This window comes from Staurois parvus, unplaced genomic scaffold, assembly GCF_062004578.1.
Source record: "Staurois parvus isolate SC_StPar_1 unplaced genomic scaffold, SC_StPar_1.0 ptg000144l, whole genome shotgun sequence".
In the NCBI taxonomy this organism is placed as follows: Eukaryota; Metazoa; Chordata; class Amphibia; order Anura; family Ranidae; genus Staurois; species Staurois parvus.
In genome coordinates, this window is record NW_028317940.1 from 763,296 (window position 1) to 788,935 (window position 25,640).

Below are 25,640 nucleotides of genomic sequence, written 5' to 3' on the forward strand. Positions count from 1 at the left end.
CCTGTAGAGGTAACAACAACAGACGTTCCCCTATCTACCCTAGCCCATAAATCAGGCTTTTGGCTGCCCCAGCATACCTGTAATGGTAACAGATGTCCTGCTATCTACCCTAGCCCATAAATCAGGCTTTTTGCTGCCCCAGCATACCTGCAAAGGTAAAAATCTATTCTTGGCAGAGTCCATAGTGGTGGAATCCAGATGCTGGGCAAACTGCAGGTCCCAGCGATCCTCCAACATTTCGGAAGGCTCCTGGACACTCCTGGCCTGCTGGAATCAGGAATGGACCACAACAGCTCAACATTGAAGACAGCGCACTTGAATCCTCGAAAACCCCCCCACAGACCCACATTCCTTTTACAGCCATACAGTGAGTCAGGCCCAGAAAGTCCATGAAGAACACCCCAGGAGTGCAATCAGAGGGTGTCAACCCCATCCCTCCTGGCCAGGACAGCATCTTTTTTATTAGTAGCAACCCACCTACACACAGGTATTCTATTATCAGATAACTTGCAGGAACCATTTACAAACTCTCCGTAAATAATGTAAGGTTTCACAATTTTAGAATCTGAATTTATTTATTTCAGGTACTTCTATAGCGCCGTCAATTTACGCAGCGCTTTACATATATACAGTGAGGAACAGAAGTATTTGAACCCCCTGCGATTTTGCAAGTTCTACCACTTAGACATCATGGAGGTGTCTGAAATTCACATTGTAGGTGCATTGCCACTATGAGAGACCGAATTAAAAAAATTTTCAGGAAATCACATTGTATGATTTTTAAAGAATTTATTTGTCTTGCACTGCTGAACATAAGTATTTGATGCCACACATGCTCCAATCTCCTACTCTCAACCTCATCTGCCCACAACTGACACACTGGGCATATGCAACTACCTTCTGTTTGCTAGAAAGCAAGCAATTGGCCAAAAGTGTAGTGAATACTCCAGGGCAACCATGGACAGCCAGTGCAAAGGGGACTGAGAATGGGCACAGGGTGGTACATCCATTCTGCTGCCTGTATTAGGATTCTTCAATCCTTTTCTTGTCGAACTTGTTTTAGATGGAGAGGGAAATGGATACGGGATACCCCAAAACAATAAAAAATGTCCTCCCCTCTGTGGACTTTATTTAAAAAAAATAGTATTGGAGGATCAATCCCTGGGTTATGAAGTTATCTGACCCTACCCAATCCATGGGAGGCGGACCCAGTAGGTGGGGAGAAGATAAATGTTTCGGAAGATCTGATCAAACTCTCTTTCCCTGGGGACTTTCCCCTTGGAAGGGGAGAGCATGTGTGTGTTCCAGAGATGTTGCGGCTGCTGGGCCCCAGCAGGTGTTATGGCTGAGGGCCTGAAGGAAGCTGGACTCTAGGAAACTTGCTGAAGGGAACCTGTGGAATCTGAAGGGGTAGGTGCCTTCTGCCTGAGGTTCCAAGCACAGAGCCTCCCGCAGAGGAAGAGATGCCAGAGAGTGCATAAAATGATACTGCTAGGTCAGAGGCAAACCCTTAAAATCTGCACAGAGACACACAAAGTCGAGGCAGAGTCATCTAGTAACCGAGCGAGCAAATCTGCCGAGCAGAATGGAAGATGTTGATGGTTTCAGTGATGAGAATGGAGTTGGTGTTCCAGAAACACGGCTTGGCTCCTTCCAAGACTGGGCTGTTGGTATTCATCCTGATCCTCTTGTTTAGAGGGACACGGGACATAGAAAAGATGGAGGGGGGTTTCTCTATGTTAGATGTGAAGTGAAAGTGAGGAAGAAAGATGATCTTGTGGTTGGAGGTGGTGATGGTGCGGAGGAGGAATTACGGGAGGAATGATAGATGGGTCTATGGACTGATGGGCTTATCATTGGAGTATACTACAGCCATCCTGAGGTCTGTAAGAAGGGGGAGAGTCGGCTGTTCCAACAAGGTGATGGTGCGGAGGAGGAATTACGGGAGGAATGATAGATGGGTCTATGGACTGATGGACTTATCATTGGACTATACTACAGACGTCCTGAGGTCTATGAGAAGAGGAAGAGTTGGCTGTTCCAACAAGGTGATGGTGCGGAGGAGGAATTATGGGAGGAATGATAGATGGTCTATGGACTGATGGACTTATCATTGGAGTATACTACAGCTGTCCTGAGGTCTATGAGAAGGGGGAGAGTCGGCTGTTCCAACAAGGACAAGCTGGGAACACCAAACTACTAAGACACAAGATGGAGACTAAAACCTACAGGATGGGCCGTACTTGTAGTGTTAGAGAAAGGAATAAAGAAGAACATTTCATCATACAAATCTGAAGGAAGACTTTTATCAATCAACTTACAAAGAATATCACGAGTTCAAGAATATAAATATTTAATGATTATTTGTGTCACTCAAAAAAAAAATGCACTCATATATGTGTTATTATCAGGTAGATATGAAATGGTACATCTAAAAATGTCATATTTTCCACTTTCACCTAGTAGGTGGCACTCTCCAGGGAAAAAATGCTGTCTGTGCAGGCTGATCAGTCCTGTCTTGTAGTCTGATCTCCCGTTCTCTTCATCCACAAGTAATATCTTGCTTCTCTCTCACCATGATGTCCTCCATGGAAGCTTCTGCTGAAGGTCAGGGGAGATCAGACTACACTGCTAGAGGGACCCAACCAGCTGTGACCCCCCCCCTCCTTCTCTCTCACCATGATGTCCTCCGTGGAAGCTTCTGCTGAAGGGCAGGGGAGATCAAACTACACTGCTAGAGGGACCCAACCAGCAGAGACCCCCCCCCCCATCTCTCTCCTAGCAGAGGAAGCCAGACACAACTTTGAAGTCTTTAGTGATCTCTGATCTCCTTATAAAGTGTTTCTTCCATGATAAAGATCAGAGGAGCGCTCAGCCATGTGTTTTCTGAGGTGTATATCAAGGTGTGCTTCTTCCCTGTGTGAGATCTCTGATGTACGGCAACATATCATCCATAGAGAAGACATTTCCCACACTCAGGACACTAATACACCTTGAGGGTTGTGTTTGCTCTCTAATATATGGCAAGACAAGGCTTCTGTGAAACACATTTTCTGCACTCAGGACAGGCATATGACTTCTCCCTCTGTGTGGGATCTTTGATGTTTGACAAGTGCTGCTTTCCGTGTATAACATTTCCCGCACTCAGGGCAGGTAAACACCTTATCTCGCTTGTGGCATATTTGATGTTCAGTTAGATTGGATTTTTGTGAAAAAAATTTTCCACACTCGGTGCAGGAATACGGCTTCTCACCTGTGTGGGACCTATGATGTGTGTTAAGATGGGACTTCTGTGAAAAACGTTTCCCGCACACAGGGCACACATACGGCTTCTCGCCCGTGTGAAATCTTTGATGTATAACAAGGTCTGATTTCCGTGTATAACATTTTCCACACTCTGGGCAAGAATGCGGCTTCTCGCCCGTGTGCAATTTCTGATGTCTGCAAAGACAGTACTTATCTGAAAAACATTTCCCGCACTGAGGGCAGGAAAATTTCTCCTCCCGCTTGTGAGATCTTTGATGTCTAACAAGTTCTATTTTCTCTGCAAAACATTTTCCGCACTCAGGACAGGAAAATGGCTTCTCCCCCGTATGAGATCTCTGGTGTCTGACCAGTTCTGATTTATGAAGAAAACATTTCCCGCAGTCAGAACAGGAATACGGCCTCTCCCCTGTGTGCGATCTCTGATGCCTGGAAAGATTGGACTTCTGTGCAAAACATTTCCCGCACTCAGGACAGGAATACGGGATCTTCCCTGTGTGAGAGGTTTCATGTATAACAAGTTCTGATTTCCATGAAAAACATTTCCCGCACTCAGGGCAAGAATACGGCTTCTCACCCGTGTGAGATCTGTAATGTAAGATAAGTTCTGACTTATGTTGAAAACATTTCCCGCACTCAAAACAGGAATAAAGTTTCTCCCCTGTGTGAGATGTCTGATGTACAGCAAGACTTAATTCAGGGTTAAAACTTTTTCCATCCCCCACAATATGAGGTTGCTCAGAGTCAGAGGGATCCCATGGTCTCTTCACACTGGGAAGTCCACCATCCATAGTGGAGCTCATTGTCTTTTCTCCGGCACAATCTCCTGGGATGTCCTCATCTTCCATTTTACAACCTGGAGATAAAGTGAGACGATCCTTTGAGGGTTTCTCCATGGCGGGTCCTGGAAAAATAGAAAAACATCATCAATATATAGGAGAGGGTTAGTTCACTTCCATCAAGATTCCATCTGGATCAGGGAGATAGGAGGGAGCAGATGTTCTCTGTGGATGTCCAAACTAGCTGGGACTCCTCCCCTCTTCAAAGAAACTTTGGTCCTCCCAGATCACTTCTACATTTACACCGCCTTGTCAGAGGAGCAGGAACCAATGGGGGCTGGGGGGGCGGTAACAGAGCAGAGATAAGAGAAGAATATATTCTGGTCACCTGTGTTGCTCTCTGTAGGAGTGTCCTCCTCTATGAATGTCCTCCTCATTCCAGCCTCCTCCGTATATTGCTGATCATCCCTCACATACGTCTCTTCTACTTCACCCTCAACTTTCATGTTCATCAGATCTTCACCCTAAACCAACAGAATGGCAGAAAATAACATTTGTAACATAGAAGGATTTATGATGGGAGATCACATAGAACATCTCATCTTGTAGAGTCCACACATCGTCTCCACATGTCAGAGTGTTCCATCACTTTATGTTCCCGACCCTCAACTCCACCGACCTGATGATGGTGAGGGATGGTGTGACCTTCCTGTGTGGAATCCTGGGAATACAGAGAACGGGGACATCTCTCTGGTGGGTTCCTGGTATTAGGAGGATCCATCATATTGTCTTTGCCTCCTTCAGAAAACTCCATCATCATTCCATACTCCTCATCCTCCTCTTTAAACTCTTCTTTCACAACAATATTATAATCCCCGAGGATTCCACTCTAAATAACAATAAAATGTTCATTATTACATAGAAACATGTTTCTGTGTAAATCTCAGCTACCAGTGATTGTTCCTCACCTACCTGATGATGGTGAGCGACAGTGTGACCTTCCTGTGTGGAATCCCGGGAATACAGAGGATGGGGACATCTCTCTGGTGGGTTCCCATGACTGGATCCATCTGCAGGAAACACACACACTGACTGAATCCATTGTTTCTATGTGTTTATCAGATGATGGGGGATCTAGGTGGATCCTCCGTACTGCTCTCTCCTTTCCAATAAAGTCTCCTCTTACCCGGTGATGTGAGGGGCGGCTGATTGTCCATCATGACGTCCTTGTAGAGGTCCTTGTGTCCTTCTAAATACTCCCACTCCTCCATGGAGAAATAGACAGTGACACCCTGACACCTTATAGGAACCTGACACACACAATGATACAGTCACCATCCAGACACATCCCTTGTCTGTTACTGGAGAATGTCCCAGAATTCCCAGCACCGCTCACCTCTCCTGTCAGCAGCTCCATCATCTTCTTGGTGACTTCTAGAATCTTCTGCATGTTGTGTCTCTCAGGCTTTAGGGAGTCACATGGAGGCACTGTGATGGTCATATGATCACCTGACTTCAGAAGAGGAAATCTCTGTATTGGGGAACCAATAGGAATATCATGTTAGACTCCCAAAATCCTCCTTACCTCTGCAGTCAGGTCTGTGTTTTATTAATATTGATGAGTGATGTCATGTGACCTCCCAGAATCCTCCTCACCTCTCTGGTCAGGTCTGTGTTTTAATAATAGAGATGAGTGATGTCATGTGACCTCCCAGAATCCTCCTCACCTCTCTGGTCAGGTCTGTGTTTTATTAATAGAGATGAGAGTGATGTCATGTGACCTCCCAGAATCCTCCTCACCTCTCCGGTCAGGTCTGTGTTTTATTAATAGAGATGAGAGTGATGTCATGTGACCTCCCAGAATTCTCCTCACCTCTCCGGTCAGGTCTGTGTTTTATTAATAAAGATGAGAGTGATGTCATGTGACCTCCCAGAATCCTCCTCACCTCTCCGGTCAGCAGGTAGATGATCTCCAGGGCGAGGTTTAGTATCCTCTCAGTCATGTGACTCCGGTCCTCCTCCATCCTCCTTGATGTGGTCATGTGATCCATGCGGGTTCCTCTATAGACGAATAGCAGACAATTAGTGATATTCACAACTTTATACATAAAGGTCCTGTACAATGCTCCAAACAGATCAAAACCTAGCCATGTGTGCTCGGGTGTTCCTCCCCATCTTGAACTCTGACCACACTCCCTATAGACCAACATTAGGTGCATTAATGTGAACTACAAAATCCTTGGGAAAATTTGGGGAGTACAGAACTGGCTGTGGTACAAAGAGCCCCTCTATAAGACCTGAAAGATCCCTTCTGTTCTGAGGACCATTTCACCATAACAGAATCTGTCCCATTGGTTGGGTCAGTCAACAGGACCTCAGGCATTGCAAAGTTTGAGATGAACCTCCTACAGTATTGAGTTGTATCCCATTATCTTTTGTGTGTGGGATGCGGCCAGACTTGAATGGCATTCTTTTAGTTTAACTGAGGTTTTCCATCATCACATAATTTCACTCCAGAATCACAACGAGCATCAAAGCAGTGGAAGCACGCCGACTCACCACCACCCAAAAAAATGTTGGATTTAAAGTAAAGTGATGTGCAAACGCGTCTATGGGAATAATGGCTTGGTTTGATCACTAAGGGTGTCCTTCTTCTCCAGGACAACGCATGAACTCAGGCTGTCCTAGGATTGTTCAGGTGGACTCACAAATCTTTCCATGCTGAAGTTTTCCATACCGAAGCTTTCCATGCAGAAGTTAAACGCAAATATAGCGGGGGAGGAAGTAGAAAAATAAATGCAGTTTCCACTCCTTGAAATTCGTTCTTTTATTATATAAACTCAAAAGTGCCGGTTTGACTTGAGTGCCCCTCATATAGGAGCCCTTATTAGCAGATCTTTGGTTATCTGTGATCTGATAGACCTCATTAGCAGATCTCTGGTTATTGGTGATCTGATAGACCTCATTGGCAGATCTCTGGTTATCGGTGAGCTGATAGACCTCATTAGCAGATCTCTGGTTATCGGTGAGCTGATAGACCTCATTGGCAGATCTCTGGTTATCGGTGAGCTGATAGACCTCATTAGCAGATCTCTGGTTATAGGTGATCTGATCGACTTTATTAGCAGATCTCTGGTTATCAGTGAGCTAATAGACCTCATTAGCAGATCTCTGGTTATAGGTGATCTGATAGACCTCATTAGCAGATCTCTGGTTATCAGTGAGCTGATAGACCTCATTAGCAGATCTCTGGTTATCAGTGAGCTGATAGACCTCATTAGCAGATCTCTGGTTATCAGTGAGCTGATAGACCTTATTGGCAGATCTCTTGGTATTGGTGAGCTGATAGACCTCATTAGCAGATCTCTGGTTATTGGTGAGCTGATAGACCTCATTGGCAGTTCTCTGGTTATAGGTGATCTGATAGACCTCATTGGCAGATCTCTGGTTATCGGTGAGCTGATAGACCTCATTAGCAGATCTCTGGTTATCGGTGAGCTGATAGACCTCATTAGCAGATCTCTGGTTATCGGTGAGCTGATAGACCTCATTAGCAGATCTCTGGTTATCGGTGAGCTGATAGACCTCATTGGCAGATCTCTGGTTATCGGTGAGCTGATAGACCTCATTAGCAGATCTCTGGTTATCGGTGAGCTAATAGACCTCATTAGCAGATCTCTGGTTATAGGTGATCTGATAGACCTTATTAGCAGATCTCTGGTTATCAGTGAGCTGATAGACCTCATTAGCAGATCTCTGGTTATCAGTGAGCTGATAGGCCTTATTGGCAGATCTCTGGTTATCGGTGAGCTGATAGACCTCATTAGCAGATCTCTGGTTATTTGTGAGCTGATAGACCTCATTGGCAGATCGCTGGTTATCGGTGAGCTGATAGACCTCATTAGCAGATCTCTGGTTATCGGTGAGCTGATAGACCTCATTAGCAGATCTCTGGATATCGTTGAGCTAATAGACCTCATTAGCAGATCTCTGGTTATAGGTGATCTGATAGACCTTATTAGCAGATCTCTGGTTATCAGTGAGCTGATAGGCCTCATTAGCAGATCTCTGGTTATTGGTGAGCTGATAGACCTCATTAGCAGATCTCTGGTTATCGGTGAGGAAAAGAAACAGTAGGAAATTCTGGAGAAATCTTATAGGAATTTGTGCTCAAATCATTGCAAGAACTGCTAAACTCATCTTCCCTCGAACCCTCATTATTTCTTTTAAGGGTGTCTGTAGGACAACAACCTCGCCCCTAAAATTATGGATTTTTCAGTTCACTGTCCTTCACACTTTAGGGGGGGCCACACTGTGGCCAGTGGGAGTAGAAAATGTCCCAAGCTTATTGGTCAGGGTGAGTAAAAAAATTACAAAGCGCCTGTGGCAAGTAGAAGGAGGAATAGTGCCCCATCATCTGTATTGGTGGAAAGAATAGTGCCCCATCATTGGTGTCAGTGGGAGGAATAGTGCCGCATCATTGGTGTCAGAGGAGGAATAGTGCCCAATCATTGGTGTCAGTGGGGGAATATTGCTCCATCATTGGTATCAGTTTAAAGAATAGTGCTCCATCATTGGTGTCAGTGGAAGGAATAGTGCTCCATCATTGGTGTCAGTGGAAGGAATATTGCTCCATTATTGGTATCAGTGAAAGGAATATTGCTCCATCATTGGTGACAGTGGAAGGAATAGTGCCCCATAATTGGTGTCAGTGGGGGAATATTGCTCCATCATTGGTATCAGTGGAAGGAATATTGCTCCATCATTGGTGTCAGTGGAAGGAATAGTGCTCTATCATTGGTATCAGTGGAAGGAATATTGCTCCATCATTGGTGTCAGTGGAAGGAATAGTGCCCCATCATTGGTGTCAGTGGGGGAATATTGCTCCATTATTGGTATCAATGGAAGGAATATTGCTCCATCATTGGTGTCAGTGGAAGGAATAGTGCTCCATCATTGGTGTCAGTGGAAGGAATAGTGCTCCATCATTGGTATCAGTGGAAGGAATATTGCTCCATCATTGGTGTCAGTGGAAGGAATATTGCTCCATTATTGGTGTCAGTGGAAGGAATAGTGCCCCATCATTGGTGTCAGTGGAAGGAATATTGCTCCATCATTGGTGTCAGTGGAAGGAATATTGTTCCATCATTGGTATCAGTGGGGGGAATAGTGCCCCATCATTGGTGTCAGGGGGGGAATAATGCCTAGTGTTGGTGTCAGTGGAAGGAATAGTGCTTCATTATTGGTGTCAGTGGGAGGATTAGTGCCCTATCATTGGTATCAGTGGGCTGAATAGTGCCCCAGTGTTGGTGTCAGTGGAAGGAGTAGTGCCCACAATTGGTGTTAGTAGAAGGAATAGTGTCCCATCAGTGTTGTCAGTGGAAGGAATAGTGTCCCATAATTGGTGTCAGTGGAACGAATATTGCCCCATCATTGGTGTCAGTGGAAGAAATAGCTTAGACTTATAGCCCTCAAAATCTATGGGAATAAAACCCTCTTCCATCCTCTAGGTGGTGGCTGCAAAAACTATGTTTCATCAACAGAGATAGACAAGAGCTATAGCCTTCTGGTTCTGGGCAGGAGAAGTAACCATGAATCATGGCAGGGGGAGGGGGGCAGTTGTATAATCTATCCGGTACCATGATGCAATCGTATTGAGGATTAAAAGGTTCTTGAATGTTTCTTGTTATCATGGGAGGAAGGCCTCCAGTCTCCCCCTCACTGGAAGGTCCAAGTCATTGAGACCTTGGAGTGGCTTGAGGAGGATTAAACAGAAAGCCTCCTTTTCTTTTTGTGGCTCTTGCTTTTTGAATTCCTTGTGTAGCATGTAAACCCCCTTTTCTCCCCCCTTTTACTTTTTTGGTATTATGAACCTCTTTCTCTTGTCAGATGACCTGTCCATGACAGTTCAGGTCTAGATGGCAACTCTTCATGAATCTACAGTGCCTCGTTTTTTATGCCAGGTCTCTAGCCACATGGACATGACCTCAAACTAGCAGAATGAAAGTTCAATACCAATCTTAGAAGATATGATTTTACTGAAAGAGTCTTGGAATAGATGTCCAGCAGAGGCATGGAGTCACTCATAGATACGGAAGGACTCCAAGCATGCTTTCATGTGTTTTGCACTGAGGAGAGGCTTCCGTCTAGCCACTCTGCCATAAAGCCCAGATTGGTGGAGAGCTGCAGTAATGGTTGTCCTTTTGGAACTCCATGCAGGATCTCTCGAGTTCAGTCAGAGTGACCATCAAGCCACAAGGCCCTTCTTCCTCGATTGCTCAGTTTAGCCAGGCGACCAGCTCTTGGAAGAGTTTTGAGCATTATGGAGACCAGTGGCTCTTGGGAACCTACTGGGAAGCAGAAATGTTTTCGTAGCCTTCCCCAGATCTGTGCCTTGCAATATTCCTGTCTCTGAGCTCTGCAGGCAGTTCCTCATGGCTTTTCCTCTGATACAGTATGCGTTGTCAGCTGTGAGGCCTTTCATAGAGAGGTGTGTGCCTTTCCAAAGCATTTCCAAACAATGTAATCTACCACAGGTGGACTCCAATCAAGGTGCAGAAACATCTCAGCAAAGATCTAGAGAAATGGGAGGCACCTGAGCTAAATTTCAAACGTTGTTGCAAAGGGTCTGAACACTTCTACCAATGTGATAGTTCAGTTTTCCCTTTTGTATACATTTGTAAATATTTCTAAAATTATGTTTCCCTTATGGGGAACTGAGTGTAAAGTAATGAGAAAAAAAAAAGTAAACAACTGTCAGGTATGTGAAGAAACATGCGGTGCCGTTCCAAGCCAGGATACAAAAGAAGATTACCCCACCGGTTTTGCAAAGAGGGAGCCGGCATCCCAGTGTGCCACCAGAAGTTGGAGTCATGTAGGGATACAGACGCCGCTCGACCATCCCGAGGAGTCCTGATAAATGTGTAGGGTGGCCTCAGCCACCACTTTCGCAAAGAGGGATCTGGCGTCCCAGTGTGCCACCAGAAGCTCGAGTCATGTAGGGACACAGATGCCGCTCGACTGTCCCAAGGAGTTCTGAGAAATGTGTAGGATGGCCTCAGCCACCACTTTTGCAAAGAGGGATCTGGCATCCCAGTGTGCCACCAGAAGTTGGAGTCATGTAGGGATACAGACGCCGCTCGACCGTCCCGAGGAGTCCTGATAAATGTGTAGGGTGGCCTCAGCCACCACTTTTGCAAAGAGGGATCCGGCATCCCAGTGTGCCACCAGAAGCTTGAGTCATGTAGGGATACAGACATCGCTCGACTGGCCCGAGAAGTACTGATAAATGTGTAGGATGGCCTCAGCCACCACTTTCACAAAGCGGGATCTGGCATCCCAGTGTGCCACCAGAAGTTCGAGTCATGTAGGGATAAAGACGCCTCTCGACTGTCCCAAGGAGCACTGATAAATGTGTAGGGTGTCCTCAGCCACCACTTTCACACAGAGGAATCCGGCATCCCAATGTGCCACTAGAAGCTCGAGTCATGTAGGGATACAGACGCCCCTCGACCGTCCCAAGGAATCCGGATAAATTTGTAGGATGTCCTCAGCCGCCAATCTGGCCAAGCCCTCTGACGTGTTTTGCCCTGGCCATCGCGACCTCTGTGACCAAGCCCTGTCAGGTATCTGAAGAGAATGTGCGGTGCTGTTCCAAGCCAGGATAAAAAAGAAGATTACCCCACCGGTTTCGCAAAGAGGGAGCCGGCATCCCAGTGTGCCACCAGAAGCTGGAGTCATGTACGGATACAGACGCCGCTCGACCGTCCCGAGGAGTCCTGATAAATGTGTAGGGTGGCCTCAGCCACCACTTTCGCAAAGAGGGATCTGGCATCCCAGTGTGCCACTAGAAGCTCAAATCATGTAGGGATACAGACGCCGCTCGACCATCCCGAGGAGTCCTGAGGAATGTGTAGGATGGCTTCAGCCACCACTTTTGCAAAGAGGGATCTGGCATCCCAGTGTGCCACCAGAAGCTCGAGTCATGTAGGGATAAAGACGCCGCTCGACCGTCCCAAGGAGCCCTGATAAATGTGTAGGGTGGCCTCAGCCACCACTTTCGCAAAGAGGGATCCGGCATCCCAGTGTGCCACCAGAAGCTCGAGTCATGTAGGGATACAGACGGCGCTCGACCGTCCCGAGGAGTACTGATAAATGTGTACAGTGGCCTCAGCCACCAATTTCACAAAGAGGGATCTGGCATCCCAGTGTGCCACCAGGAGCTCGAGTCATGTAGGGTTAGACGCTGCTCGACCGTCCCGAGGAGTCCTGATAAATGTGTAGGGTGGCCTCAGCCACCACTTTTGCAAAGAGGGATCCGGCATCAAAGTGTGCCACCAGAAGTTCGAGTCATGTAGGGATACATACGCTGCTCGACTGGCCCGAGAAGTCCGGATAAATGTGTAGGGTGGCCTCAGCCATCACTTTCGCACAGAGGGATCCGGCATCCCAGTGTGTCACCAGAAGCTCGAGTCATGTAGGGATACAGACGCCGCTCGACTGTCCCAAGGGGTCCGGATAAATTTGTAGGATGTCCTCAGCCGCCAATCTGGCTAAGCCCTCTGACATGTTTTGCCCTGGCCATCGCGACTTCTGTGACCAAGCCCTGTCAGGTATGTGAAGAGAACGTGCGGTGCCGTTCCAAGCCAGGATACAAAAGAAGATTACCCCACCGGTTTCGCAAAGAGGGAGCCCTCATCCCAGTGTGCCACCAGAAGCTGGAGTCATGTAGGGATACAGACGCCACTCGACCGCCCGAGGAGTCCTGAGAAATGTGTAGGATGGCCTCAGCCACCACTTTTGCAAAGAGGGATCTGGCATCCCAGTGTGCCACCAGAAGCTCGAGTCATGTAGGGATAAAGACGCCGCTCAACCGTCCCAAGGAGCCCTGATAAATGTGTAGGGTGGCCTCAGCCACCAATTTCGCAAAGAGGGATCCGGCATCCCAGTGTGTCACCAGAAGCTTGAGTCATGTAGGGATACAGACGGCGCTCGACCGTCCCGAGGAGTACTGATAAATGTGTAGGGTGGCCTCAGCCACCACTTTCACAAAGAGGAATCCAGCATCCCAGTGTGCCACCAGAAGCTCGAGTCATGTAGGGATACAGACGCCACTCGACCGTCCAAAGGAGTCCTGATAAATGTGTAGGGTGGCCTCAGCCACCACTTTTGCAAAGAGGGATCCGGCATCCCAGTGTGCCACCAGAAGCTGGAGTCATGTAGGGATACATACGCTGCTCGACTGGCCCGAGAAGTCCGGATAAATGTGTAGGATGGCCTCAGCCGCCAATCTGGCCAAGCCCTCTGATGTGTTTTGCCCTGGCCATCGCGACCTCTGTGACCAAGCCCTGTCAGGTATCTGAAGAGAACGTGCGGTGCCGTTACAAGCCAGGATAAAAAAGAAGATTACCCCACCGGTTTCGCAAAGAGGGAGCCGGCATCCCAGTGTGCCACCAGAAGCTGGAGTCATGTACGGATACAGACGCCGCTCGACCGTCCCGAGGAGTCCTGATAAATGTGTAGGGTGGCCTCAGCCACCACTTTCGCAAAGAGGGATCTGGCATCCCAGTGTGCCACTAGAAGCTCAAATCATGTAGGGATACAGACGCCGCTCGACCATCCCGAGGAGTCCCGAGGAATGTGTAGGATGGCTTCAGCCACCACTTTTGCAAAGAGGGATCTGGCATCCCAGTGTGCCACCAGAAGCTCGAGTCATGTAGGGATACATACGCTGCTCGACTGGCCCGAGAAGTCCGGATAAATGTGTAGGATGGCCTCAGCCGCCAATCTGGCCAAGACCTCTGACGTGTTTTGCCCTGCCCATTGTGACCTCTGTGACCAAGCCCCGTTGATGGGGCTAAAGGAACTCTTGGGAATTGAACCCTTAGGTTCTGCCCGCTGCTTTGTGCTTCACCCTGTCAGGAATGGACTGGCCAGCAATGGTGGGACTCACCTGCCTTTTGATCTGCAGTACCAGGGCTGGCCAGCGGGTGCTCCCAGCAATCAGAGACTCAACCTTTCAGCCAGCTATTATTATTATACAGTATTTATTATACTGTGATTTCCGATGATCTCCGACGGGGAGGAGAACTGTTTTTTTTACTAATAGTTCTCCTCCATGTCAGCTCGGGCACACTGCTTTGGATGGCTTGGATGTTCATGCCGACGACACCCAAATTTACCTCTTCACCCCCCACCTCACCCCCTCAATCTCTGCCCGCATCGCCCACCTCCTAAACGACATATCAGACTGGATGTCGCTCCATTTCCTCAAACTTAACCTATCCAAAACCGAGCTCCTGGTCTTCCCCCCCACCCCCCCATCCTCTCCATCACTACCAACAACGCCACCATCTCTCCCACCCCACACGCCAAAGTCCTGGGTGTCACCCTGGACTCCCACCTCTCCTTCCTACCCCATATCCAAATGCTATCTAGATCTTGCAGGCTCCACCTCTGCAACATTTCCAAGATACGTACATTCCTCACCCCAGACACTACTAAACAACTCGTACACTCCCTCATCATCTCACGCCTGGACTACTGCAACTCCCTTCTCACTGGCCTACCCAAACGAAAGCTATCCCCACTCCAGTCGATCCTAAACTCAGCGGCTAGACTCATCCACCTCACCAACCGCTTCACATCTGCCTCCCCCCTCTGCTAACTCTGATCTACAAAGCCATTCACAATGCTGCCCCGAACTACATAACTGACCTGATACCCAAATACTACCCTACCCGTGCCCTCCGCTCCTCACAGGACCTCCTACTTTCTAGCTCCCTGGTCTCCTCCTCCCACGCCCGATTGAAGGACTTCTCCAGGACTTCCCCCATCCTCTGGAACTCCCTACCCCAATCCATCAGACTCTCACCTACCCTCCTCACCTTCAGGCGCACCCTGAAAACCAGCTAACACCTGGAACTGATGATACTGGTGTATTTAAGGGATGGCCAGACCTGCAGACTCGGCCTTGGTGTTGTGTTTGTCCTGGGCCCTGTATCTGTCCTGCATCCTGTTTCTGTTCCTTTGCTGACCCTGCCTGATCTGAACCGCTGCTGACTTCTCCTGCTCTGATCCCGGCTCGCTCCTGACCATCCCTCTGCCTGACCCTCTGTACCACGCTGCTTGCTACCTGTTCTGATCCCTGGCTTGTGACCCTGACCATCCCTCTGCCTGACCCTCTGTACTACGCTGCTAGCTACCTGCAGAACCTGGCCTGTGACCCCGACCCATCTCCGCTTGCTCCCCCTGTACCTACCTGCCCTATTGATATTGACCCGGCCTGCCTGACGACGCTTGCTTGTATGTACTGTTATCTGTGGGTGGTTGGTTTGGTTTGTTTGCACTGTATTATGTTTTAGTATTGCACTGCGTTTATGTTTGTATTGTTAGTGTTAATAAATTATATTGTTTATCACATATCTGAAGTCTGCGTTTCCCTGCGTCAGTCACACACCTCTGGTCATACCCGGGAGCCCTGACACACCCACAGGTGTTCCATCTATGGTTAAACCACATTTACATTTACATTATGGGTAAACCACATAAGTACAGCAACCCCAGAACTGGTTATGTATTCTGATATAACTCCAGGACCTCCAGTCCCTGGACCACACGTCAAACCAGAAGAACATCACTGCCGCTGAGCCATCACTCCCTGAAACATTTCTCGCCCATCTACAAGCTTGGGGCCTGTCCAGCGATGTTGACTGAGAGCCCCCTCTGAACCGACCACCAGGAACTGTTTCACCATGCACGCAAAATCCGTCCAACAATCCCTTCTTCGATAGTTGTCCTTATCTGAAGACTTCCCCTCACCTCCTGTTCTCCTGATAACTCAAGTTTTTGGACTTTCACATCATTTCGGTCCCGGAGACAATGGTGACCAGGACAAATGGAAGGTGAACCTCCCCTATGAGGATACGGACAACAATAAATACCTCAAAGCTATTCTAATTCTTCCACACGCCATCCAAAAGTAAAGGGAAAAAAGTTTTGGCTTCAGATACAACCAACCAATAAAAAAAAAATGCATAATACATGGAGTTGAGTTTTAAAGGAATTTGTTGGAGAACCAACCTCTCCGACACGAACAACAAAGGATGTTTCAGCCATGAAGGGGTTAATAAACATTTCCTATATCTCTACCTCTTTTAATATATATTTTTGGGTTCAGTTGTGTCTGTTGGTGGTAGAAGATGACACAACTGGGGATAATTGGGTGTCAATATAAAACAATATCATATTACCTCCTCCACTGCCAGTTCCAGCAATGTCTCCTCTCCACCTCGTACCTCTGCCTCTTTCACCCGAAACTTCCTGTCTTACTTGACATCACTTCCTTTTTATACCTGGCAGGACTTCCTGCCTGCTTTCCATAGAGACTTTCTGTCTCCAAATAAGTGAGAGCGCCACCTTGTAGATCTTAGAAGAACTGCAGCTCCGAGAAACGTCTCGTAGGGTGAACCCGGCCTTGCACTGTGCGTGTATGTACTGCGTATCCTCATAGATGGGGTCATCTCCACTCCCACCAAGAGGGGAATATAAAAACAGCTTGGGGTTTGGGTTGAATGTGATTGCAACTCAAACTCAAGTCGTTCACCGTTTGTGAAAATGGAGGACTAATGCCTAATACTGTTGTAGCAACCGATTGCTAATAATGCACTTCCTAGCTATTGATCTGTGGTTAGGTGGCTTTAGAAGTGACAGTAATGGAGGTCTGATATGTGCCAACCCCCTGACTATAAAAGTCAAGGTTCCCAGCAGTCGTTTTTCCAGTGGTTGTCAACTGATGAGCTAAAGGGGGCCTCAAATGCAGCTCCTGATATCACCAAAGGGCCACACGTAATGTTCAATATATGTAGTGCTTGGGAGGACTGTCAGAAACCTTCGGACCTAATGGATAAAATGAGGGTCGGAAAGTGTGGACAGGATACATTTTTGGCTGGGGATATGCTGTAGAGCAGTGTTTCTCAACCTTTTTTCAGTCAAGGAACCCTTTAAAATTATGGACAGTTCCGAGGCACCCTTTAAAATTATGGACAGTCTTGAAGCACCCTTTAAAATTATGGACAGTCCTGAGGCATCATTTAAAATTATGGACAGTCTTGAGGCACCCTTTAAAATTATGGATAGTCTTGAGGCACCCTTTAAAATTATGGACAGTCTTGATGCACCCTTTAAACTTATGAACAGTCTTGAGGCACCCTTTAAAATTACGGACAGTCTTGAGGTACCCTTTAAAATTATGAACAGTCTTGAGGCACCCTTTAAAATTACGGACAGTCTTGAGGTACCCTTTAAAATTATGGACAGTCTTGAGGCACCCTTTAAAATTATGGACAGTGTTGAGGCACTCCATTCTACAATGTGAAAAACTATTCTAACATCCACACATGTAGGACACCCAACGTTAATTCTTACAAAGCAAATACACTTTTGCACACTGGTACTGACTAGTATGCCAGTGTTTCTCTTCTCCCTCACTGAGCTAATGTGACCCCAGCACTGATGGAGATGGGCAGGGGAGGGTCAAACTAGGATATTGTGCAGGCAGCTGGCATCCTCCTTATCAAGGTCGTAATGGTGCAGAATAAAAACCTGGGGCTTTGTGTAGCTAAAAGGCAGGCTTGATCCACCTGTTGGCTGGTATACAAGTTACAAGAGGCTAGTAGAGATCAATGATATTACCCTAATCAATGTTCCCACTACAGACTCCTGAGGTCTGAGGGCCGAGTATCACAAACCAAAGGGCCGTAGGTTGGGCACCAGGGCTTTTGTCAGGATGAGTGGAGACTTGGGGTAGATAGTGTCATTTGTCACCTCCATTCCTTCTAAGCTTGCATAAAGAACGATCCTATTCTGCTTGCTGCTTTGTAGCTCCTTGGGAACTGCTCCTACCTGCTTGGATTTCTTTAATATGAGGCCTTATCTCGTTTGGGCCTAGTTTTATTTCTGCAATGCAGTACATGTCTCTATGTAGATACACAGAGGACAGTCCTGCTGTGATGGGTCACGTTAGTCCTATGGCCTCTACTGCTGCTAGTTATCGACTCTCTCTGAAGAGGCAGTCACCTGTATCTAGCATCTTGAGACCCTTAATACTAACCCTAGCCCTACCCTCACCCTAGCCCTTATTGTCTCTGAAGTCCTATACAATTCATTACAGCTTCTCACAGACATCTTCAAGACCATTAATATCCACCAAGGATGTTGTATTGGTTTGTTCATATTGGATGTGGATGGACACAATGGTTCTAAGCATACTTTGGTGCATCCTAGTACACGCAGTGCTTTTATCAGTTGTCTACCTGTGGTTCCTATTTCTATCTCTGACTGATTCAGAAAACTTATAGCCTTCTCCTGAAGAGCCTGTCTGACCATACTTTGAGGGAAGTTATTGATACTCTAATTGATGCAGTGTGCTCCATCCTTCATTTAGGAAGCCAGACTGCTGTTTAGGTTTCCAGTAGAAAGTTGTTGAAGTTTCCTTTCTTCAGCATTACATCTTTTGCTTCTTCTTGGTGCTTAGGCCAACTGGGTTTCTCCTTGTAAGCCCCTTTTCTTTCCTGAACTGATACTTCTAAACTTTGATGCAACCTTCTGTTGATGCCTTCAAACCTTGTAGTATCTTACTTTCAATATATTTTATGTTCCTAAGTCCAAATGGAACTCTTTCCAATGAGTTCCAATCCCATTTAATTTAGCGACTCGCCATTTTTGCTTTGTTTCTCATTTTTGGGTTGTTTTAACTTTTCTGCGGCTTTCTGCACTCAAGCGCTATCCCTTTCTTTGAGAGCCTCATTATCTTCTCTTATCTAAAACAAACTGTTTATGAATAGAACGGTCATGCATGCTTGGGATCATGGACCTTCCCTGCAGCCTGCATGCTGGTGTGCTCATACAGTGGACCTGTGCAGGCTACAGCGGACCTGGCATAGGGAAGCACAGAGACAAGGATCTTGGAAAACACAGGCTCACTGGAATAGCAGGAGTATAATGCAGCACTGGGGTACGGGTCGTACATGCGGGCAGGATTCAGAATACTAGTAAGAGGCACTTACAGCACTGGGGTGCTGGGCTCAAAGGTAGACCGGTGTACAGGAGTATTGGACAGCAGTGGGATGCTGACCATACAGGAACACAGGTTAACGGTAGAAGTGCACAGGGGTCCCAGGGAATGCAGCTACACAGGATACAGTTGATATATATGCGAAGAGTCGAGGACAGAAAGGATACCTATTAGCACTGGTTGGGGAGAACCCAGCCTACCGGCACTTACAGCACAGGTGAGGGCCAAGACGCAGAGTCTAAGGAGCCACCTTGTCATCCCAAAATCTGGAGATGGGCTGTGCTGCTGGGGATTCCCAGGTTGCAGTTCTCAGACTGAAAATTCACCTACTGGGAGCCAAGGGCTGATAAGCAGATAAACATAAGATTCCTAGTAACCCCCAGTGCTTCCTGAGAATACTCCTAATGTCCCTTGTGTTTCCTAGTGGAGAAGGTTTCTGGTATCTTGAGGGCTTCTTGAGAAGAATCCTAGTGTCCCTTGTATTTCCTAAGGAAAAAGATTCCTAAAAAACCCCCAGTGCTTCTCGAGAAGATTGCTAGTGTCCTCCTTGTTTCCTAAAGGAGAAGGTTCCTAGTAACCCCCCCCCCCCCCCCCCGCCAGGCTTCTTGAGAAAATTTCTAGGGTCCCTTGTGTTTCCAAGTGGAGAAGATGCCTAAAAAACTCTAGTGCTTCCTGAGAAGATTCCTAGTGCCCCCCTTGTTTCCTAAAGGATAAGGTTCCTAGTAACACCCCCCCCCCCCAGGCTTCCTGGGAGGATTCCTAGTGTCACTTGTGTTTCCTAGTGGATAAGATTCCTCGTAACCCCAGTGCTTCATGAGAATACTCCTAATGTCCCTTGTGTTTTCTAGTGGAGAAGGTTTCTGGTATCTTGAGGGCTTCTTGAGAAGAATCCTAGTGTCCCTTGTATTTCCTAAGGAAAAAGATTCCTAAAAAAACCCAGTGCTTCCCGAGAAGATTCCTAGTGCCCTCCTTGTTTCCTAAAGGAGAAGGTTCCCGGTACCCCCCCTCCCCCAAGCTTCCTGAGATAATTCCTAGTGTTTCTTGTGTTTCCTAGTGGAGAAGGTTCCTAGTAACCCCCAGCACTTCATGAGCAGGTTCCTAGTGTCCCTTGTGTTTCCTAAGGGAGAAGATTCTTAGTAACCTTCATTGCTTCGTGAGAATATTCCTAATGTTCCTTGTGTTTCCTAGTGGAGAAGGTTTCTAGTAACCCCAAGGGCTTCTTGAAAAGATTCCTAGTGTACCTTGTGTTCCTAAGTGAAGAAGATTCCTAGTAACCCCCAGTGCTTCCTGAGAAGTTTCTTAGTGCCCCTTGTGTTTACTAGTGGAAAAGGTTCCTGTAACTCCCAGTGCTTTCAGAAAAGATTCCTATATCCCCCTTGTTTTCTAGTAGAGAAGATTCCTAGTGACACCGGTGCCTTCCTAATGTCCCTTGTGTTTCCTAGTGAAGAAAGTTTCTGGTAACCCTCAGGGCTTCCTGTGAAGTTTCCTAGTTTTCCGTGTCTTAACTAGTGTAGAAGACGCCTGATAACTCCTGGTGCTTACTGAGAAGATTCCTAGTGGTCCCCAGTGCTTCCTGAGAAGATTCTCCAAGACTCTTAGTGACTTCAAGATTCCTAGAGTTTTGTACCAGACCACCCTTGTTTCTAATGATTGTTCCGAAGTGTCTCCCAGTGTGATCCCTATACCCCCAGTGATCCTAATGTCTTCCAGCCTGTCTTCAGTGATCCTCTTTATCCTGGCACCTCTTGTATTCTCTGTGCATTCCAATGTTCTTGTGTACCTTTGAGTGCCAGCTTTATGCATGTCTGTAAACCCCACTGACTTTCAGGCTGTCTTTCATTAGCTTCACTCATGTCTGCAGTCTACTTCACTGTCTCCCTGCGTATTCTTAGTTTGTTTCCTGCTCTGTGTCTCCATGCATTTCTGACTGCTCCTAGTCGATTCCTGCTTGTCTCTGGCGTTGCTACTCTCTCTTAGTTGTCCTGTAGGTCTCTGTGCACTACTACCCATTCCCAGTGTCTGTGTGTTTCCATGCACGCCTGTCTACTTGGGCTGTACTCCCTACTGTCCTGTGATCCCTGAACCTCAGCGCTGCAAGGGACTCTTGCCTGCTTTTCAGCCCTTAGTTCTCAGGAGTTGCCTGCCTGGTTGAGTCCAAGAACTGCAACCTGGGGATCATCTACAGTGCAAGACACCTCCAACATCAGGAGCTCTGAAGAAGATAAGGTGGTTCCTTAGAGTTTGTGCCTGGCAGGCAGGCTGGGTTTTCACTTATCAGTGTCAACAGATATTCTTCTTCTCCTTGACTCCTCTTGTACCCCAACTGTATCCTGTGTACCTGCATTCCCTGGACCCCCTGTGCACCTCCGTGTTCCTCATACATGTCAGTAACCCCTATGTTCCTGTAAGCTCAGTATCCCACTGCTGTAAGATACTTCTGACTCCATGTGAGCCCTGCACCTTGGTGCAGTAAGCGTGTCTAGGACGGTGTTTCTCAACCTTTTTTCAGTCAACACACAATTTAAAATTATGGACAGTCTTGAGGCACCCTTTAAAACTATGGACCCTTTAAAATCACCGCCCATGAGATTGCCAATCACTTCAAAAACAAGATTGACACAATTTGCAGGGACATCGCCGCTGCTCAGACTTCCACCCCACCTATCACCTCTCACACGGTAACCCTCTCAACACCCCTCTCCCTTGGCCTCACCACTGTCCAGACCTCCACCCCACCTAACATCCCTCACACTGAAGCCCCCTCAACACTCCACTCCTTCGACCTTACTACCACTGAGGAGGTCACTAAGGTCTTCTCTGACGCCCGCCTCACCTCCTGCCCCCTCGACCCTGTCCCCTCACAACTCCTACGATCACCCTCCTCCTCCATCCTATGCTCCCTCACCCACATCTTTATTCTCTCGCTCTCTTCTGGCGCATTCCCGTCCCCTCTGAAGCACGCGCACATCACTCCTGTACTTAAAAAGCCCTCCCTGGACCCCACCGACCCGAACAACCTCAGACCCATCTCCCTGCTGCCATTTAGATCCAAACTCCTTGAGCGCTTAGTCTATACTCGCTTAAGCTCCCACCTCAACGACAACAACCTCCTTGACCCCCTACAGTCCGGCTTCCGTCCCCTACACTCCACCGAAACTGCCTTACTCAAACTCACCAACGACCTGCTAACCACCAAAGCTAATGGCCACTATTCAGTGCTCCTACTCCTTGACCTCTCCGCGGCTTTTGACACAGTCGACCACCCCCTCCTACACTCCCTTGGCCTCAGAGACTTCGCTCTCTCCTGGTTCTCATCCTACCTATCACAACACTCCTTCAGCAATACCTATAACTCTACCACCTCCCCCTCACTCCCCCTCTCTGTTGGGGTCCCTCAAGGCTCTGTCCTTGGGTCCCTTCTCTTCTCCATCTACACCTCCTCCCTTGGCCAACTGATACACTCTCACGGCTTCAACTACCACCTCTATGCCGACGACACGCAAATCTATCTCTCGACCCCTCGCCTCACCCCTTCAGTCTCTGCCCAAATCACAAGCATACTGAACGACATATCAGATTGGATGTTGCTCCACTTCCTCAAACTGAACCTCTCCAAAACCAAGCTCCTAGTCTTCCCCCCAGCCCGCGCACCCCCCCCCCCCCACTGACTTCTCCATCATGTCCAACAATGCCACCATCAGTCCCACCCCACAAGCCAGAGTACTTGGTGTCATTCTTGACTCCAATCTATCCTTCCAGCCCCAAGTCCAATCGCTAACAAACTCATGCAGACTCCACCTCTGCAACATCTCCGAAATCCGCATGTTCCTAATCCCAGAAACCACTAAGCAACTCATCCACTCCCTCATATCACGACTCGATTACTGCAACTCCCTCCTCACCGGCCTGCCTCACCACAGGCTATCCCCACTTCAGTCGATCCTGAATACGGCAGCCAGACTCATCCACCTTACCAACCACTCCATTTCCGCCACCCCCCTCTGCCAATCCCTCCACTGGCTTCCAATTGCCCAACGGATCAAATTAAAAATGCTAACACTGACGTACAAAGCTGTCCATAACTCTGCCCAAAACTACATCACCGACCTAATATCCAAATACCACCGAAAACGCACTCTCCGCTCCTCACAAGACCTCCTTCTCTCTAGCTCCCTGGTCTCCTCCTCCCATGCCCGCCTCCAGGACTTCTCCAGGGCATCACCCATCCTCTGGAACTCCCTACCCCAATCCATCAGACTATCACCTACTCTCCTCTCCTTTAGGCGCACCCTGAAAACCCACCTCTTCAGGGAAGCCTACCCCGCCCTCTGCTAATTGCTGATCTCCTCCACTCTTCCTACCACTCCATCCCCCACAGCTATCTCCTCCTGTGCCACCATCCCCTCCCTCCTAGATTGTGAGCTCCAAGGAGCGGGGCCCTCGAACCCCTCGTGTATTGCATTGTATTGTTATTGTACTGTCTCATGTATTGTCTCCCACTGTAATGTACAGCGCTGAGCGAACTGTTGGCCCTATATAAATACCGTATAATAATAAAAATAATATAATAATTACGGACAGTCTTGAGGCACCCTTTAAAATGACGGACAGTCTTGAGGCACCCTTTAAAATGACGGACAGTCTTGAGGAACCCTTTAAAGTTATGGACAGTCTTGAGGCACCCTTTAAAATCACGGAAAGTCTTGAGGCACCCTTTAAAATGACGGATAGTCTTGAGGCACCCTTTAAAATCACGGGCAGTCCTGAGGCACCCTTTAAAATTACGGACAGTCTTGAGGCACTTGTTAAAATTACGGACATTCTTGAGGCACCCTTTAGAATAATGGACAGTCCCGAGGCACCCTTTAAAATTATGGACAGTCCCGAGGCACCCTTTAAAATCACAGACAGTCCCGAGGCACCCTTTAAAATTATGGACAGTCTTGAGGCACCCTTTAAAATTACGGACAGTCTTGAGGCACCCTTTAAAATTACGGACAGTCTTGAGGCACCCTTTAAAATTACGGACAGTCTTGAGGCACCCTTTAAAATTACGGACAGTCTTGAGGAACCCTTTAAAATGATGGACAGTCTTGAGGCACCCTTTAAAATCACGGACAGTCTTGAGGCACCCTTTAAAATGATGGACAGTCTTGAGGCACCCTTTAAAATCACGGGCAGTCCTGAGGCACCCTTTAAAATTACGGACAATCTTGAGGCATTTGTTAAAATTACGGACATTCTTGAGGCACCCTTTAGACTAATGGACAGTCCCGAGGCACCCTTTAAAATTATGGACAGTCCCGAGGCACCCTTTAAAATCATGGACAGTCTTGAAGCACCCTTTAAAATCATGGACAGTCTTGAAGCACCCTTTAAAATTATGGACAGTCTTGAGGCACCCTTTAAAATTACGGACAGTCTTGAGGCACCCTTTAAAATTATGGACAGTCCCGAGGCACCCTTTAAAATTATGGACAGTCTTGAGGCACCCTTTAAAATTAAGGACAGTCTTGAGGCAACCTTTAACCACTTTCAGTCCGGACACTTTTACCCCCTTCCTGACCAGGGCAATTTTCAGCGCTATCACACTTTGAATGACAATTGCGCAGTCATGCAACACTGTACCATTTTTTTGAGACAGATAAAACTTTATTTTGGTGGTATTTATTTTTTTTGCTATGTAAATGAAAATGTCCAAAAATTTTTTTAAAAAGTGTTTTTCTTATAAAATTTTGCAAATAAATAATATTTCATCATAAATCTTGGCCAAAATTTATTCCGTTATCTTTTTAGTAAAAAAAAAAATAAGCCAAATTAGTTTATAACCAAAATTTATAATTTTTAAACATTTGTTTTACATTTTTATTTTTTTTTATATTATTATTTATTTATTTTTTTTTTTTTTACATACTGTTACCCTAGCAGTAGTGTCACCATGGTGACACTGTACTACTTTTGGGGGGTGATGTAGATTTTAACACTGATTGCTTTTACACCCGTATAGGATGTAAAAGCAATAATTTCTCTTTTCTCTCTGTCTGCATTCTTGCAGCCATTGAGAACTACTGAGTGAGCTGTGATTGGTCACAGCTTGTCACATGGTACAAGGCTGTTGTGAATAGCTCTGTACCATCTGACCTCGGTGATCATACACAGATTTAACACGTAGTAAGCAATGATGGCAGTAAGCAAAATATGGACAGTGTTGAGGCACCCCACTCTAAAATGTGAAAAACTATTCTAATCATTTTATATAATTCAGCAACACACACACACGTAGGACACCCAATATTAGAGGCGATTTATTCTTCCGAAGCAAATACACGTTTGCAAGCTGGTACTGACTAATATTCCATTGTTTCTCCTCTCCCTCGGTTTTTCTCCATCACTGAGCTAACATGACCCCAGTGCTGATGGAGAGGGGCAGGGGAAGGTCAAGCTAGGAAGCTGTGCAGGCAGCTGACATCTTCCTTATCAACTGATGATGTCATTGGTTGTCAGGATGCCGGTGGCTAGAAGGT

The 25,640-nt window shown here is 47.1% G+C and overlaps 2 protein-coding genes across 2 annotated transcripts in view; both read right to left on the reverse strand.

Moving 5' to 3' along the window:
• LOC149465009 (uncharacterized) overlaps positions 1–25,640 on the reverse strand; it is a 160,695-nt gene that overhangs the window by 62,537 nt on the left and 72,518 nt on the right. The gene's annotated exons all lie outside the window — the stretch shown is intronic.
• The window catches only part of LOC149465013 (uncharacterized), a 51,538-nt gene continuing 28,234 nt past the window's right edge, over positions 2,337–25,640 (reverse strand). The window contains 8 exon segments of the mRNA XM_089673784.1: positions 2,337–3,066; positions 3,069–4,168; positions 4,432–4,567; positions 4,723–4,932; positions 5,016–5,113; positions 5,230–5,323; positions 7,200–7,697; positions 7,785–8,009. Coding sequence (XP_089529910.1) covers positions 2,899–3,066; positions 3,069–4,168; positions 4,432–4,567; positions 4,723–4,932; positions 5,016–5,113; positions 5,230–5,323; positions 7,200–7,697; positions 7,785–8,009 — 2,529 coding nt within the window. The 3' untranslated portion in view covers positions 2,337–2,898.